Source organism: Xenopus tropicalis, chromosome 1 (genome assembly GCF_000004195.4).
Source record: "Xenopus tropicalis strain Nigerian chromosome 1, UCB_Xtro_10.0, whole genome shotgun sequence".
NCBI classification, from domain to species: Eukaryota; Metazoa; Chordata; class Amphibia; order Anura; family Pipidae; genus Xenopus; species Xenopus tropicalis.
Genome location: NC_030677.2, coordinates 41,132,076 through 41,149,335, shown reverse-complemented (window position 1 = coordinate 41,149,335; position 17,260 = coordinate 41,132,076). Strand labels below are relative to the sequence as shown.

The following is a 17,260-nucleotide window of genomic DNA, read 5'->3' as shown; positions in this document are numbered from 1 at the left end:
TCTGCATGGCCCTTCTGTCTCATCTCAGCAACAGGCAAAAGATCCAACATTCTGTGTCATTATCTATTTGCTATTTTATTAGTTTTAATATATATTTGACACATTTTATGTTATCTGTTGTTTTTGAAGGCATTCTTTATTGCTGTAAGGAGCACCCTATGGCGCTCCTTTCCTTTTTGATGATGTGTCTGAAATAGCTGTGCTCATGGGCATCACGTGGAACGCGGCACATTGTTGCATCTTGTAAGGGGCTTGTTGAAAAGCACAAAGCAAAGCTAAAGTTAGTTCTAAAACACAAACTAGGCAAGTAGAGTAAAAGCAGAATGATTGCACTGGCACTTCTACTTCAAGGCTGGTGAAGGCTAACACAGAGTTAATGTTCTTCTGCCCAAACCTTTATCAAGACAGATGTCTTTTGTTTACTCTGCAAGTCCTTCAAAATAGCACATACACATTGCAAACAATGACAGACAAGCTTAGCTTGCATGAGGTTTATCCTACTGGTGAAGAGTTCTTCTCAGATATAATAACTGTTTTAGTGTCATAGTGAGGATTCTTAAAAAGCATAGTTATGTACAAACACAGAGTGGGTTATATTACTAAAGCTAAGGTTTGTGGCATATCTACTTTCCATGGGCTGCTTCCTAATGACAGCAGTGATAGCCACTGAGATGAGCTGCACAAGAGATTATTGCCCAGAAAAGTTTATTTTTGGGGGGATAACCTCTCCATATGTCATTGTATTATGACTTATAACTTCAGTTTTGGAGTAGATTTTAAAAATAGAGATTCAGGTAGAGAGAGTCAGATGAAAAATACTTTAATTGGATTTTTAAAATTAACATTGCTTTCCCTTTAGTTGAATAGAAAAAATTCTGCAAATGTGATTTCTTAGTGACTTTGGGTAAACACTGTCTGGTGATTTTTGTCTTACTGGGCTAACAGCGTGCCTTGGGCAGAATGTTTTCACATTGTACTGAATAGGAAGAAGCTGAAAGTGGTTCCATGTGTTGTGAGTAAAAGGTTTTTACAGGCACAACAACAATAGCAAAGGTGGAATATATTCACAAATATTTTACTCTTATTCATTTGCCTTTAGTAGAATTCATTGTTAATTGAGGGATATGGTTTACTGCACTTGTATAAATTTAGGCGGCACTAGTAAATGAACTCCACTATGTGCCAGTTACCTAAGAACTAAAAGAAGCTTCAGTGGTTTTCTTTCATATGTTCACTGCAGTCTACTTTCCTGATTGGGAGCATGTCTAATAGCATTTGACACAGTTTGCCCAGGTCTATTAGCCCCACAATAATTAGCCAACAACTGTAAATCCGCTACAGTTATGAAAGCAAATACCTGATTGGTTTGGGTTATTAACCAGGTCAAGATTTCCGCACGTTGCTGCATAAGCTCAAGCACTGGTAAGAGTGCTGTTTGAGGGTGGGTTTGATACAACTATAATGTAAGTAGACTTTTAGCCTGTCATTGTTCAGATACTAGTATCATTGTAACCACTTCCAAAGCATTCAGTATTCCTCCTGCAAGAAACTTTGCGTGACTTTGGAAAATGAAGAGTTGCGTATGCCTTTCTACTTGCGATCCACTAGTGATCCCTAAGCAGTGGCTCGCGAGCAATATGTTGCTCTCCAACACAGGTGCTTATTTTTTTACATAAAAATAATATGTGCTACCCAACAAAGCCTCATGTAAGCTGATAGTGTGCATAGAGGCTACCAATAGCCAATCACAGCCGTTATTTGGCACCTCCATGAACTTTTTTGTTGCTCCCCAACACATTTACATTTGACTGTGGATCACAATTAAGAAAGGTTGGGGATTCCTGACGTAAATTGTTCCTTGTAGTTTGTGGCCATGAGAAATAAACCAATAGTGTGTGAATAGCAAATAAATAGCCATTAGGAACAAACTCCAAGTTGCAAGGCATTACTCAGTGATTCTTTTGGAAACACATCATATTTACTACTCAACTTTGGTTTAGTCTTTCATAACTCTCTTGGTCATGATGGTTTACAACAGCCTATTAGGATCAATCTATCAGTTCCTGTAATACTAGGTTAAAAGTTTTCCTTTAATTCTGCTAACATATGGAAACCTTCTTATGCATTGTAGTAGCATATGGAAGCCTTTATATACCTCTGTAGGACGGAATGATGCAATATGCTCTGTATGCAGAAGGAATATATACTTGATGTACTTTTCAAACAACCCAGAAATCTGTCTTTCTGGATAATTCTATCTTAAAGAAACATTCCTATCCCCCTCTGCAATCCACCTCTGCACTGTATTAGAGCTCTGCAGGAGCAAAGCTGTTCCCTTAAATATACATTTGTGCTAATATAAGATATAAACATTTTATAGTTTACATGCTGAGCATTCAATGCGTATATTAAGTTGAAAGTGTTGTGAAAAAGCATGGATTTGGTTATTTTATGGCTCTAGCTGGTATCTTTGCAGTATTAGAGCATAGAGAATTGCACAGCATAACTGAACTAGTGTGTTCCAGATGTACTTCTACTACTGAATCTGGCAGCTGTTCAACTTCTTGCCTGCAGTATGAGCTATCCTGTCTGCAGTGAGGACTGCAATGCCTGCCTGCTGAAGGGTAAAGCCATGGCTCTGAATGAAGGCAGCAGAAATTGGAGAAATACAGGCTTGATTTGGTTTAATATGTGCCCAAAGAGACAGCAGCCAGTGCAGGGGGTCTGAAGTGGTGTTGTCTGGTGGAACTGGATGGCACCCCCAAAATGGAGAAGCCACTAAGAACCCCACTAAGGAGATCATTCAGTGATCACATCAGAAATTCCACTGCCCGAGCTTTGGATGTGATCTGGAAAAATGCAAGAGAAAAACGTCTGGCAGGTGAGAGGTTATACGCAGATAACAATAGTAATAGTGAATATAAACAGTGCTTCTTTGGCATTTTCATGTGTGCTTATTATAGAAACAGGGGGTAACCACTGGCCCACCAGCTGCAGTAGAAATGTTACTGGTATTCGTAGTCCAACAGCAGCTGCAGCATCAATAATAGCGTTTATAATAGGTTTTAGTGCCTCTTTTTGGCCGCTGACACAGCACATTTTTTATTAGGGACACTGTGTGCCAAAGATGGGTTGTGCATACTTGGATACTCTTATCTATGTCATATTCTGAGTATCTCTGCAGGCTGTCAAACTGGGCACAACTCTACTGTGATTAATGACTTAGAAGGACCCTTACCCCACCCTCTTTATTACTCAGAACTGTGTCTCTGAGCTATGCAGGGTGAGAATGCCAGTATTTCCTCTTTCCACTGCTCATTTATCTTAAATTCCTAGGTCATGTATCTTCAGACTGTGGGGGGAGAATGTATGGGGATGCTGGGAAATGTAGTTCATCTTCAGCATACAAGATCTCGACTTCTGCTGAATTCAGAGAGTTTGTTCATATTGGAGTAAATAACCTTGGTATATTCCGCGAGTAGAAGAATATGCCAGATACAAAATAATTATTCTCTCACTTGGTTTGTAATGGACAAAAACATTGTGGCGTTGTATCTAAGCTAAAGACCTCTCTCTGTAAATGTATACTAATCAGGGGTTTTGCCATTACACTCCAGTGTCAGTCTCCTGTGACCAAGTTTCCTCAAGGGAGACTTATCCCTAGCAATAAATGTGTTTTAATCTATTTGCCTTACATTGACAGGAAAGCCTGAAAACACAGAGCATAGGCTGCATATCTGCAGAGCTGCATGCTTTTGGGGGCCCAAAGCAGTGGCTAGGGGAACCCAGACCGAAGGTCAATCACAGCAAGAACTGAGAAGAATGCTTAGATGCCGTTTTAGATACAGGGAAATTATACTGATTACATTTTTATATATTTTAGAAGTCATTGTAAGCTAAGTTCGGGCCTGATCAAAATATGATACACAAAGGGTAGGCTTGTAGCCAAGAAGTCTAAAAAGACTGGCAGGGTATATAGTGAGTGTTTATATTCCTGATTTCCATATTTTTATTAACACATATTAATGGGATTTCTGTATGCTTTATCTCAGTGGAGGCATTATTCACTGAAATAATAAACAGTATTTATTTGTGGTCAGCAGGGCCAATATTGTTTAGTGTTTAGGAAAAAATCCACATCTAATTGTAGCAATGAGGTAGCTCTTTCTCATATATTTGGCAATATTCAACACTGTGTACAAAGGAAGATATATGCTTATTGCTATGTGACTAGTTAAGGGAAAATATCTAAAGATAATTCCACTTAATGAGTATTTCAAGGGTCAACCCTGAGTTCTTCCATATAATATCTGCTTAATTGGATACTGTCATGATTTTTATGGTTTGATAATTTCTAAACTTACTGTTTACATAGGAAATAATTCACTCTACCATTTTAAATTTTATTCTTCAACCAACAATTGTATTTTTTTATTGATGTGTGGGCAGCCATCTCAGTGCATTGTGCCTGAGTCTGAGCTTTCAGAAGGAGCCAGCGCTACACATTAGAACTGCTTTCAGGTAACCTATTGTTTCTCCTACTCCCATGTAACTGGAGGAGTCCCAAGCCGGACTTGGATTTCTTACTATTGAGTGCTATTCTGATATCTACTGGGAGCTGCTATCTTACTCCCTTCCCATTGTTCTGCTGATCCGATTGAAGTTTATCAGAGCACAGATCATATGGCTGTGGCACCCTGGCAAATGAAGAATATGGCTAGCCCCATGTGAAATTTTAAAATTATGTATAAAAAAAATCTGCTTGTGAAAAATGGATTTCAATGCAGGATTCTGCTGGAGAAGCTTTATTTACTAATTTTTCCCATGACAATATTCCTCTCATCAGTGCAGCTACACCTATTCATAACCGAGGTTTCTTTTTCTGCTTTTTAAAAGATGGTAAATTTAGTTTCTATCTCATCACTATACATGCATACTTAACTTCCTACATTCAGTATGAAGCGGGATAACAATGATTGTATTTCATATGGCCACGCCTATACATTTTTAAATGTCATCCATTGTTATTTGTATTTGAAGGTTATTGTTGTTTTAGGCATCTGCATAAATCATCTTACAGAATTCCTCTTGCTTTTGGCAGCGTCAGGATATAATTACTGCTAGGCTTACTTATGTTTGGTTGGAAATTCCAAGGTATCTATAATCCCACAACATTGATTAAACACGCACAGTCTCTCACCCTAGTGATGAGTAGTTTGGCGTTAACATCTTTAAATAAGCCCATTCTGTTTAATGATGGTGTACTGTCTCCATAGTCAAAAGACTGGCGGTAGTTAAATGCTTCAGGTAAATAAGCTATCATTTCTCTTTTCATGCCCATTATTTTCTCCATGTACAGATTAAGCATAATGAAATAGTACAGGCACAGTGTTATACGATATGGCAGTTCTCACGCAGGTGAGCTTGTGGCATTACTTATTGGATTACCTCATTTGGTTTTATGACCCAGACTGCTACAGCAAGGTTACAGCTTGACTTTTGATTCATGGAGCCTGAAAATATAGTTTCAAACATTATTCATACATACTTGCAATTCTCAGCTGTTTCCAGTGTGAGGTTTTCTGTAATTTACACCAATTATCCCTGGCTCTTTTCCAAGACAGCTATAAAGAAACTAATTTGTGTGTTTTTACTCCTTGTTTTTGTATTATGTTACAGAATAGTGATCACTCTCAAGCCTTAATAGCAAGTACTGCAGATTTATAGAGCACATTCTGACAGTGACCCATGCTTTGTCATGAAAACTGCCCTGTGTCCAGTGAACTGCAAGAGATTGAACTCAGATCGTATGGGGGGCTAGTAGGAAGGCGAGAACACAATGACATGGAGCATAGGATATTTTCTATGGCCCATGAGGGAAAAGGATCATTTTTGGAAGGTGGCAGCACCTAGATAAGTACTATATAAGGGAAAATATATATTTATAAATATAAACTCCAAAACATTTCATATATAACCTCTCATTCACGTTCTAACCCAGTCTCATTACTGATTTATCTCTAAACAAACACACTAGGTCAGACTGCAAAATGCACAGGAAGTTAATAGCATGACTATGTAAGGGTTGATATGAGGGCAGAACATGGACACCCACTTGAATGACCCTCTTTTACACGTTATTCACCGAATGCAAGAGCAAGTACCTTGAGGTGCAATGTGAATAAAAAGTATTGTATCCTTGCATCCATTATTACCTAACTACACTCCACTATAGTCTCACTTCCCCAGGCCTTGAGGTTATCCTTGATTTTGTCCTGTCTTTCTATCCTCATATACAATCATTAACTACATCATGTTCCTTTCATGTCCCTTTTCCCAAAATCCAATTATTTATCACCAATTATGTCACCAAAATTCTGATTCACTCTCTCATCATGTCACTTATTGACTATGGTAAGTCAGTTTATTGGCCTTCCCCTCCAGATACAGTGGAGCCTGGGCAGTAACCCATAGCAATAACAAAATAAATGGGCACACCCTTCTTGTATTGGCTATCAGTTGTATATTTGCATGTAATTTATATGTTCAATATATATACCCATTTAATATATAATGCATATGGTGGCACTTTATAAATACCTGTTTTTAATAATACACAAGCCCTTATATCTCTAATAATGGAGTTAAATTAAATTGGCATTCTACCATGAATCAAGATTCCTTTATCCCCATGAAGAAATGTAATGTTAAATCCAGTCTGGGTCAGACTGATCTGTTCCTGAAATCAAAACTACAAGAAAAATGTCCATGCAAAAAATTTCCCTTTGCACATATTTTTTCATGGATCATAGATCTTAGGAGTTATTTGGAGGATAAATATGGCAAATATTGCCTATGTGCATTTGCTACTAAAAGTGAAATAGGGTTTGAGACATATTAAAGATCTAGTAACACATCATATATCTTTTATTTTAAAACTAAAAAAAACTAAACACCATGGCCCAAGTAAGACATGTGTGTTATCTAAAGGTCCACCAAAAACAAAGGGCTTGACATGTATAAAACACATTAAAGGCCTTCAACTATGAGAGCAAATAAGCAAATACTTTTAAATGAAAAAAAAAATTAACATTGGATCAAAGAATGATAACTGGTTTTCAGATGAGCTTTTACCCCAAAAAACAAGAAAAAGTATTTGTAAGTTCAAGGACAGAATGGCCCAGAGTTACTTTAACAAATTGTTGGAGGGTCTCACAAAATATCATAGCATATAGCCATACCAGGGCCATAGAAAGAGCCTTGAAAAAGTTGGACCCATTGCATAATCCCACATGTACACACTAAATTACAATAAATGGGTTTGAACAGGGGAATACATAATGACTTAGAAAAGAAATTGGAGCCATGGTGCTGGGTATCTTGGGAGGTAGTTAAGAGGGAAGAACACCAAATTGTGCGCTGAGGTCTAGGGATGCCACTGTCTCTTACTCAATATATTTCATACTGATTAGTGGAAACGCAGTGAACCCTTTTTAGAGGACATTGTTGTGGAATTTGTATGTATGTATGTATATCTTTATTTATAAAGTGCTACTTATGTACACATCGCTGTACAGTAGAATACATTAATACAAACAGGGGGTTATTAAGATAATAGATAAATACAAAGTATTACAATAAAGACAAATAAAAAAAAGATAAGAGTCACAAACACAAGAGGATGGAGGTCCCTGCCCCGTAGAGCTTACAATCTATATGATTTGTGTAAAAAGTATCTTCTAATTATCCCTACTGTGACAGGACAGTCCCAGTCCGAGCACCAGAAAGATGGCAGGGCTTAGCCAAATATGTGTAGGGTTTAGCGTGGCCTAAAAACTCCTTATTTTCCTTTGTTTCGGAATGTTGAAAATGTTCCTGAGTGTAAACTAAAATGTCCATTTTGACTGAAAGGCTCTGATCATTTATTTGCTGTTTTTGTTAATGTTGGTCATTTTAAATTAAATTCTGAGTGCTGGAGATATTGATGATTTTCACCATACAAAAATATAAAAATACAAAATCTTTATAAGCCCTATTTAAAGGCAGTTTCAAGTTTTTCAAGTTTTATGAATATAATGTGAGATCTTTAACTTTTACATTAATGCTTAATGCCTATAAAAAAGTAAGGTTATTATGGTGGTCAGGGTTGTACAGTACAGGTGTATTGTTACAGATTGCACATTCACGATTGTACATAATATTCCCATCCTCATATAGGGGGCCCCAATTACTGCATCACCTAGTGTCCCCTTTTTTCTATCTTTATATTGAAAGGCTGGTTTAAACACAAATGGGTTTAAATGAGAGATAATGTAGTTGTCTGCACGAATAAAGCCAATTCCTGTTCAACCAATTCTAAGCCCTAGTGTACGGTTCCAGTCACTAGATTAGTGACAGTCACTAGATTAACTAGTAATCTAGTTAGAGTGCGGTATCTGCCATTGCTTGGAACCTTCCAGAATTGACAGATTTCTATTCTGTTTTCTGTTTTTCTCACTACTTGTGCGGTGTGTGTTTGGTCAGTAGGAAATCTAATTAGGGAGTATTTATCTTTCAGAAATTGCCCTATTATCCTTCCCATGTGTTGTACGCAACTGTGCTACCATTTACTTTGTCTCCTTTCCACACATTCATTGTCTTGCTAAAGACCTCATTCAGAGCGGACTTTTTAAGGAATTTTTTTCCCAACATGGGAGCTGCCTGATACATTACTGTAACCATCTGGGCATATTGTTCTAAGTGCAATCTAAGAGCAAACAATTTGAAGCTCCAAATGAATTTGTCAGATTGAGTTTTGGTGTTGACTGATTTGATGCCGATTGACTACCCACCTGCACTTTTGCCCACTGTATTAGGGTTCATGCAATATCTATTCTGCACACAGTATACTAAGTTAGGTTTCTCTTTATTAAGCATTAAACCTTTCAGTATTTTTTTATGTGTTACCCCAGGTGGTGCGTATTTCACTGTTTGTTTGGTTTACATATCACATGCATGCCACTGCATCGTGTTTTATTTGCCTTCCCCATTGGTTGGATAGATGTGGAGCAGCACAATGGTCAATGCAAAAGACAAGCAGTTAGAATGAGGGTGGGAGAGAGCATGCAGCAAGTGGATCATCGGGAGATTCCTGTTTTGAATTGATAACATTACAATATTAAGAGGGTTTTACATTCAGGGGTGTTGGGGGGCAGGGCAGCAAAGAATTTGGGCATAGGGCAGGCCTGTCCTTCTTGAGGTCTGGAGGCTGGATGTTGCCCCCAAGATGTTGTTTTATTGTCCCCAGTCTGCTCAAAGGCTCAATAGACTTTACTGTAGGTAAAGTGATGCAGCTAAATTTCTCCTGGCTCATTCCCAACCTGGCCCGATGTTGAATTTTTTTTTAAAATACCTGTACCCCACCCACCCCCTCCTGTAATGTCATACATGGACAGCGGAGATGTCATCAGTTAGAGGTGGAATATGTCTGGTGACATCACTGAAGAGGGTTATTATATAGGCAGTAATGTCACCAGCGGGGGAAACGACCTTACCCATGCTTTATTGAACGATAATAATTATATTATTTGTTTTCTTTGCTGTTAGGAACTTAACCAACAAAAAAAAAAATTGTGTATTTTTCAGGGATGGTTTGTGAGATTATATTTCAACAACAGCTGGAGGCCTGATAACTGTAAAGCTCCAAAGTAAGCTCTTTGTAGATTGTAAGCTCTTTAGGGCAGGGCTCTCTTCACCCCTTGTATCGGTTATTGGTTGCTTTTATATGTTACGCTGTATGTCCAATGTATAAAATTCACTTATTGTACAGCGCTGCGGAATATGTTGGCGCTTTATAAATAAATCTTAATAATAATAATAATAAAGTAGGGCAATGGTCACTGGTTTGAAAGAAAATGGATCATTATTGGCACAGGCAGCCTTTAGACCATGTGAGCGCTACAGGTCACATGATTCCCAGTATGGAAGAAAGATATACACATGATAATCCCTGCAATAGCCAGACAAAGCAGTCCCTATGGGGGGCGGTAGACCTCTGGGCAGATTTAGAACACTGTCAGGCACATTCTGCTTTAAGCGAGTTTCCTATAGATTGTAAGCTCCTTTGGGCAGAGCTCTCTTCACCTCTTGTATCAGGAATTGGTTGCTTTATATGTTACTCTGTATGTCCAGTGTATAAATTCACTTATTGTACAGCGCTGCGGAATATGTTGGCGCTTTATAAATACATCTTAATAATAATATTAGTTTGAATGAGCTATCATTTATCAAACTATTTGCAGTCTCTTTTTAATAAAGCAATAGATTCAGGGAATTTCTTGTATGCGTCGGTATCATATTAAAGGACAGCACATTAAAAATGTATAGACCACCAACTTAAAATGTGTATATTTTCCCTTGTTATACTACATCAAGAAAATATTAATTAACATACAATACATACAAAAAAATAAATTGTTAAAAACACAGAGTCTTGGCCCCGAGAATGCAGATAATTAATCAAGACAAGTATATTAACATGTTTAACTTAACCTTGCTAAAAACCACCTGTGTCAGAATCTCTATAAATCTTCCTCATTTACTGTTATCAGGGATGCTCATGCATGCTGGGAAATATCTCAGAAAACTATTCATTAAATGCTCTCTGTTTAAAGCTGGCTTCTATTAAATCTTCCTGGAATGTTTGCTGGGTTTTAGAACTTCTTTTGCCACCCTGGAAGGAAAAATGTGGAGGAGATCAGGGATGGACTTCTGGCTTTGGGATATTGTTCTTCAGCTGTTTATCTTTACTCGTGGAATGTTTAACTTTCAGCACCCTAGCAGTAGAAGATAAAGAATGATCAATGTTGTTTCTGAGGCTTATTTACTAAGGGGCAAAATGGAAAATCATAAAGAATAAAAGGTGTAATAATAAGATGACCAATGGAAGACAACATTTTGGGGCCATTAGCCATTGGTAGTGTTCTCTGTGTTCCAGACTTCAACGGACCTTCCTGTAGCCGTAGCCTTTACCATAGCAGAAATGATGGGTGAATGTGTCCCGTTTTGCCACAAAATGTTCTAAATGGCAGAAATTCATTGCTACATCTTTCAGCTGATGTTTTTATTTTGCTGACCCAACAGTTGCAATGAGGACACAGGACCATTTTTTGGAATGTAATTTCTACAGAAAAATGCTGTTTTTAATGAATCTGTAAACTGAACATGGATATGTTACACTTCCACCCTGACTTGGTTAGGTTCTTTCCACATGTTATACATAATGGTATTCTGCTTGAGGTTATATTGTTATTAAATAGAAAAATAAAGGCTACATTTCCATTTGTTCCCTAATTGCTATGGCCATATTCATCTGGCCACAATCATCATTCATATGGCCATAATTATCTGTGACCAGGTACTCCCGTTGTTAAACCTTCTTGTGTCGGAAGCTTTTTGGGAGCAGGACCTCAGATTTCATGTTGCATTCCTATAGTACTATGAAACAATGTCTGACATGAATACTTCTCAAGAAACCCATGTATGTATCAAATTCAGGAAAATAACCATTGTTGTTCACTCAACTAGCTTTGATGTATATTATGGTTTCATTGTGTGCAACCAGATGCTGGGGGCACAAGTTACACTGGTACCTAGTCAGACCTGACAAACATCCGGTCTTACATATGAATGACATAAGATACAGACAGCTCAGGTGTTCAGCCATGACCCCCCCCCCCCCTCATCTCTCTACCTCTCTCTCTCTCTGTCTAACTGGATGTGAAATGATGTGTTGTGTCTGGTTGGTTATCACTTCCCATTATAACTGCCACCCCCAGCCACCTTATTCTAAAGATCAAACCAAGAACCATGATTTGAAAGTTTCAAGTGCCAAACTATTTTTCTTGCATCACCAGAGTATTTGTATTTATGCTCTAAAACAATGCAATGGTAAGTAGCATACACAATATAGAGAATAATGTGGCAATATTAGAAAATATAATAATATTATAAGTTACCAGGGAGTTTCATGATAAAATAAAACCATAAAGCTGAAGGCTGAGTATTTTTTTTATAATGGTCATAGAACTCTGAGGTGACTTCTTATATCGCTTATATTTTACAACCAGGGGTGGGGGGTACATTATAATTTGAAATACAAGTTTTAGTGAGTCATATGAAACAAATGACGTCACTAAATGCCAGTTATAACAGATGGCATCACTAAGGCCCAGTTTTACAGGAAGTTCATGGCTCTTGTGTATTATACACACACACATACATGTATATATACAATCAATTGAAGCCATTTTTCTGCAAAACCCATGTAACTAAGAACAGCTGGGGGAGATTAGACATTCTGAACCTTCAGCAGTCAACTTTGTGGTCTGGCTAAAAGTCAGTAAAAACAGCCCCTTATAGAACATCTTGCCTGTGTCTGACCAACGATAGAATATTTTTGGCCCTTCCCAAAATGCAGGTTATCTCAATAGCGATGTATATGTATAAAAGGGAGAGGAATCCTGTTAACTCTCGTCCTGCCTTCTAAATCTGATCATTTTGAAAGTTTTTCAGCAACAGATTAGAATGGTAATAATTCTTCTACCATCTGGAAGACTTCATTACATTGGGTTTGTCATGATGAATTCCAGATGTTGTGACCTATTAAGAGTTTCTTTAGATGCAGACTAGTTTATAGTTTGCACTGAAAATGTTCATGTGTTAAACTGCTGAAAGTTTTGTTGTGTTTTTATTTTAGTTTGCATGTACAGTATCATTGTGTGCAATCAGAAAATGCATTTCAGAAAAAAACTTCCACTGCAATCCTTATTGGCACTGGTTTTCTTATAGCCACTATACCCTGCTGGGGTAGCTCTAGTTATACCCTGCTGGGGTAGTTCTATTTATACCCTGCTGGGGTAGTTCTATTTATACCCTGCTGGGGTAACTCTAGTTATACCCTGCTGGGGTCGTTCTAGTTATACCCTGCTGGGGTAGCTATAGTTATACCCTGCTGGGGTCGTTCTAGTTATACCCTGCTGGGGTAGCTCTAGTTATACCCTGCTGGGGTCGTTCTAGTTATACCCTGCTGGGGTAGCTCTAGTTATACCCTGCTGGGGTAATTCTAGTTATACTCTGCTGGGGTAGCTCTAGTTATACCCTGCTGGGGTAGCTCTAGTTATACCCTGCTGGGGTAATTCTAGTTATACTCTGCTGGGGTAATTCTAGTTATACCCTGCTGGGGTAGTTCTATTTATACCCTGCTGGGGAAACTCTAGTTATACCCTGCTGGGGTAGCTCTAATTATACCTTGCTGGGGAAGTTCTACTTATATAACCACAACAGCAATTTTTTCCCAGAATTTACTTGTCATTGTGGTCCCTAGGGGGTGATGCGCCTGACAAAAGTGCACTGCACTTGACACAATTACTTCCCATTGAATGAACACAACTGTGCACATATTTCATGACAAATCAGGTGCAATTTATCTGAATTCCACCTGGCATAGTTTTGTGTTCCGTGTGCCAATGACGCCTGTGCCGGATTCTATGGGTGCGAGTACACTGCATTTTGATGCAAATAAACCTAATAAATGGTGTTTAGCATGCAATTCATGAAATTCACCGTGGAAAAGCATACAGGAGCACAACAGCACTTGTAGTTGTAAATGACCCCTAATGGCTATTACTGACTTTTTGTAATGTAATTCTAAGGGCAATAACACACAGGACAATTAGTTTCCCCATGATAGATCTCTACAGCGGGTGACTAATCGCTGGTGGGGAAAGAAGTCCAAATTATCATTAAGAGAGAACTTTGGCCTACTTCTTAAATCCAAAACAACAAATACCTTGTATGTTTCCCCACCAGTAATTTGCATTATTGCCGGTGGGGAAACATGCAGAAGGTTGGTCACCCGTGGTAGAGGAGATCTATTGAGGAGCGACTAATCGTCTAGCGTGTCGTTGCTCTAACACAATAAGAGGTCTATGGAAGATGATAAGCAGGGTTTTGTTCAACCTGCCAGAGTAGCTAAAGAAAATAAAAAGACATTATTCTTGTCCATGTATTGGCCATCTAATGGTCATAGCACAGGAATGGACTTGGCTCCATGGCATAAGCAGTAAGTAAGTGAATGTCCAATGGGAAGTCTCACACCAACTCATCTGTCTGCAGCCACAGCGGGATCATCTAGTCATGAGAAAGTTTCCTTGTAAACCTAATGAAAAACCTGAAAATGTTAAGTCCTCTGACAATACTAACATATACAAGAATACTTGGAAATGATTTCACTGGCCAGATTTCTAAGAACATATGTTGTTGTGGGAATGGTGCCATTTTTGTATTTGGTAACTGTGTGAAAACATATGGCAATGAGTTCTCTGTGTGTATAACATGCTACATGATGCAGCAGATGTTCCAGCTATTTTGCCACTGAAGTGAATTACTTGCCTGCAGCTTTTATTTTTTTTTCTTTTGCAATGGCAAAATGGCAGCAGAGAGACACATTTTTATACATCACATTTTATAAATAACCATTATTTGTGTGTCAATAAAAAGTTTCAGCAGTGGAAACCATCTCTCACTCTTTTGGTTACTATAGTGATCTTAATTTAGAATTAATGTTGCATCTTTCCTGATTGTGGAATTTCAAAATGTCTGTAATATTCTGTCAAATCAACAAACACCTTTCAAATCTAGGAAATACACAAATTTTCTTTCACTCAAACAAAGTGTGCTTCTAGTCAGTCACTCAGAATTGCCATATGTTGACCCTGGTCAGAGCCTGTTAAAAGTCACTGGCATACAAGCAGTAGCTGGGGCTGCAGCTAAGGCTAATACCCATACTTTACAAATTCCTATCGGTAATAGGTAATGATCTTCTGTATTTGGTTTGTGTTACTATACTACTAATTGAATATTGCCTCACCGTTATGGCCCTTAGGGCTCTACCACTTGTGCCTAGCCCTCCTGTAAATGAACCATTATTTATAATGGTTTTTGAGGTCTTTAAATGGAAATTAAAGATACAATCACTGGGCTGTTGGCTGAGAACTGCACTGGGCTGGGGTATTCCTGTAGAAGCTCATTCACTGTGATCTTCTTCTCGGGACCTGTATGTATGTATGTATATCTTTATTTACAAAGCGCTACTTATGTACGCAGCGCTGTACAGTAGAATACATTAATACAAACAGGGTGTTAATAAAATAATAGATAAATACAAAGTATAATAAGTTCTAAGTTCAGTTTTTACTCTACTGCTCATGTGCCTGGCCGGACCTGAATGGAAAGAAGAAATACTCCCAGGCCGGTGTAGTTTTTACAGAAACAGGAGCACCAGGCAGTGATATCAGGTGAGCAATTATAATCACTTTGGGGTGCCTAACATTTTTACACCCCCAGGGGTTATACCATTAGTTCTTCTTTAATTCAGTCTACTACCTTTAAGGTTTTTGGTGTAAGTATGGATCGGTTTTGCACACTTTTCAGATATGTTGCAGATTGATCAGACTGGTCAAAAGATTCAATTTTGTCAGAGATTTCCAATTAGAAAAATATCAGTGCTTTGAGCTGGCCATTTTAGGACATTCACCTTTTTGTTCTTGAGACTTTTCGTGGCTAATTAGGCCTTGTGTGTAGGATCTTTGCCTTTGTATTTGGCAGCATTCTTCCTTCTCTTTTAAGATAATACTTACCCCACACTTATGAAAAGGGCCAAACATCATTATGGTACTGCCATGAACCATATCACCAGCTCTCTGTAACACCGGCTTTTACAGGTTTGCCTCAAAACACAACATGACAGTGACCCAGGTGCATTGTGGGAATACGTTTTGTGGTTTGACGACATTAAATTAGAGATATCTGGCCTATGTTAAAGTCCAAAGTTAGGTGTGCACCAAGGGGCACCTTTGGCACCTATATAGAAAATTCTGCTCTGACTGCTGAAGCAAACTTCCTTTGCACATTATTACATTACCCTTTGTTGAACTTAAGAAAAAAGTTTTCAGGACCCCAAAAGTGTTTACTATAATGGCAGGTACTATAATTCCAGTTACCTATAGAGAACATTAACAGCTATCATTTATTGGTCTGCAGCTAGCAGCAAACATCTGATTAGCTGTTATTTGACCTGGAGTGAACTTTTTCCTGTTACTACTTTACGCCCTAAAAATGTTTATTGGCACAGACAGCCTTTAGGTCACGTGAATACCACCAGTCACTTGATTTCAGTTTCCAGTTAAGGAGGAGGAGATGTACATATTAATCCCAGTGATGTGAGGCACATGACCATTACCAAATTTTACTTTGCATATCTAAAGGCTGGTGCTAGAACCTAAGTAGGGCTAAAAGCTATGAAGCAGGACTTTGTTGCAAGTAAAAATAAACACGTGACTTTGCTATTTCTGGTTTTCCATGGGAATTAGCCAGTACATGTTGCACCAGTTTAACAGTAAAAAAATTAGAAATCAAGTCATTATAGAGTTTAAATTAACTTTTTTAACAAAATCTTTTCCTTTATATATGGATGTAGCTAAAAGAAGGTAGTGGTCATGTACCACCTGCAGGTCAGGGTACAAAATGCAAAATTGCACCCTGCCCTGCAGTTATAAGAAATGCCACAATCTGTGCACACTGTTTCTTAGCACAAAGACCTGTGATTGTCCTATGAATACTGCTCTTTCTGTGTTTGGCAGTAGTGATGAGCAAATCTGTCCCATTGGGCTTCGCTGAAAAATTTGCGAAACTGTGAAAAAATTTGCGAAACTGTGAAAAATGACAGGCATCAAAAAAAATTTTTCCATGCACATAATTTTTTTTCCACGTGCGCCTTTTTTTTTGTCACGCAGAAAATTTTTGCACCGGCGCCCATTTAGTGAAAAAATCCACCAATGGAATTTTTACATAAATCCATGTCTGCATGCCCCCAGCCACCACTGTTCCCCTGCGCTGCAGTACTTACTTTGCAGTTAAAAATTAAAGATGGCTGTGTATTTCACAGTGGAACGGCCATCTTTTAACAGCAAGGTAATTAGCAGAGCGGGAACAGTTGCCACTAAGAGCAGAGATCAGCGGTGGTTGGGGTGGTGGGCCCTTGTGTGGGGTACCCAGTGGGCCCTGGGTACCACAGTCCAATAGTGTGCAGGCGAGGTCACACAGGGATGATTTGTACCTGCTGTAGCTGTGCTCTGTGAGATACAGACAAGGCCTGGACTGGAAATCTGTGGGTTCTGGCAAATGCCAGAGGGGCTGCCGTAAGATGCCATAGACAGTCACT

General features: G+C 38.5%; 1 protein-coding gene across 1 annotated transcript in view; it reads left to right on the top strand.

The window, feature by feature from the left end:
• Positions 1–2,609: 2,609 nt before the first annotated feature.
• dlc1 (DLC1 Rho GTPase activating protein) overlaps positions 2,610–17,260 on the top strand; it is a 112,796-nt gene continuing 98,145 nt past the window's right edge. The window contains exon 1 of the mRNA XM_031895414.1: positions 2,610–2,881. Coding sequence (XP_031751274.1) covers positions 2,767–2,881 — 115 coding nt within the window. The 5' untranslated portion in view covers positions 2,610–2,766. The remainder of the gene's footprint in view (positions 2,882–17,260) is intronic.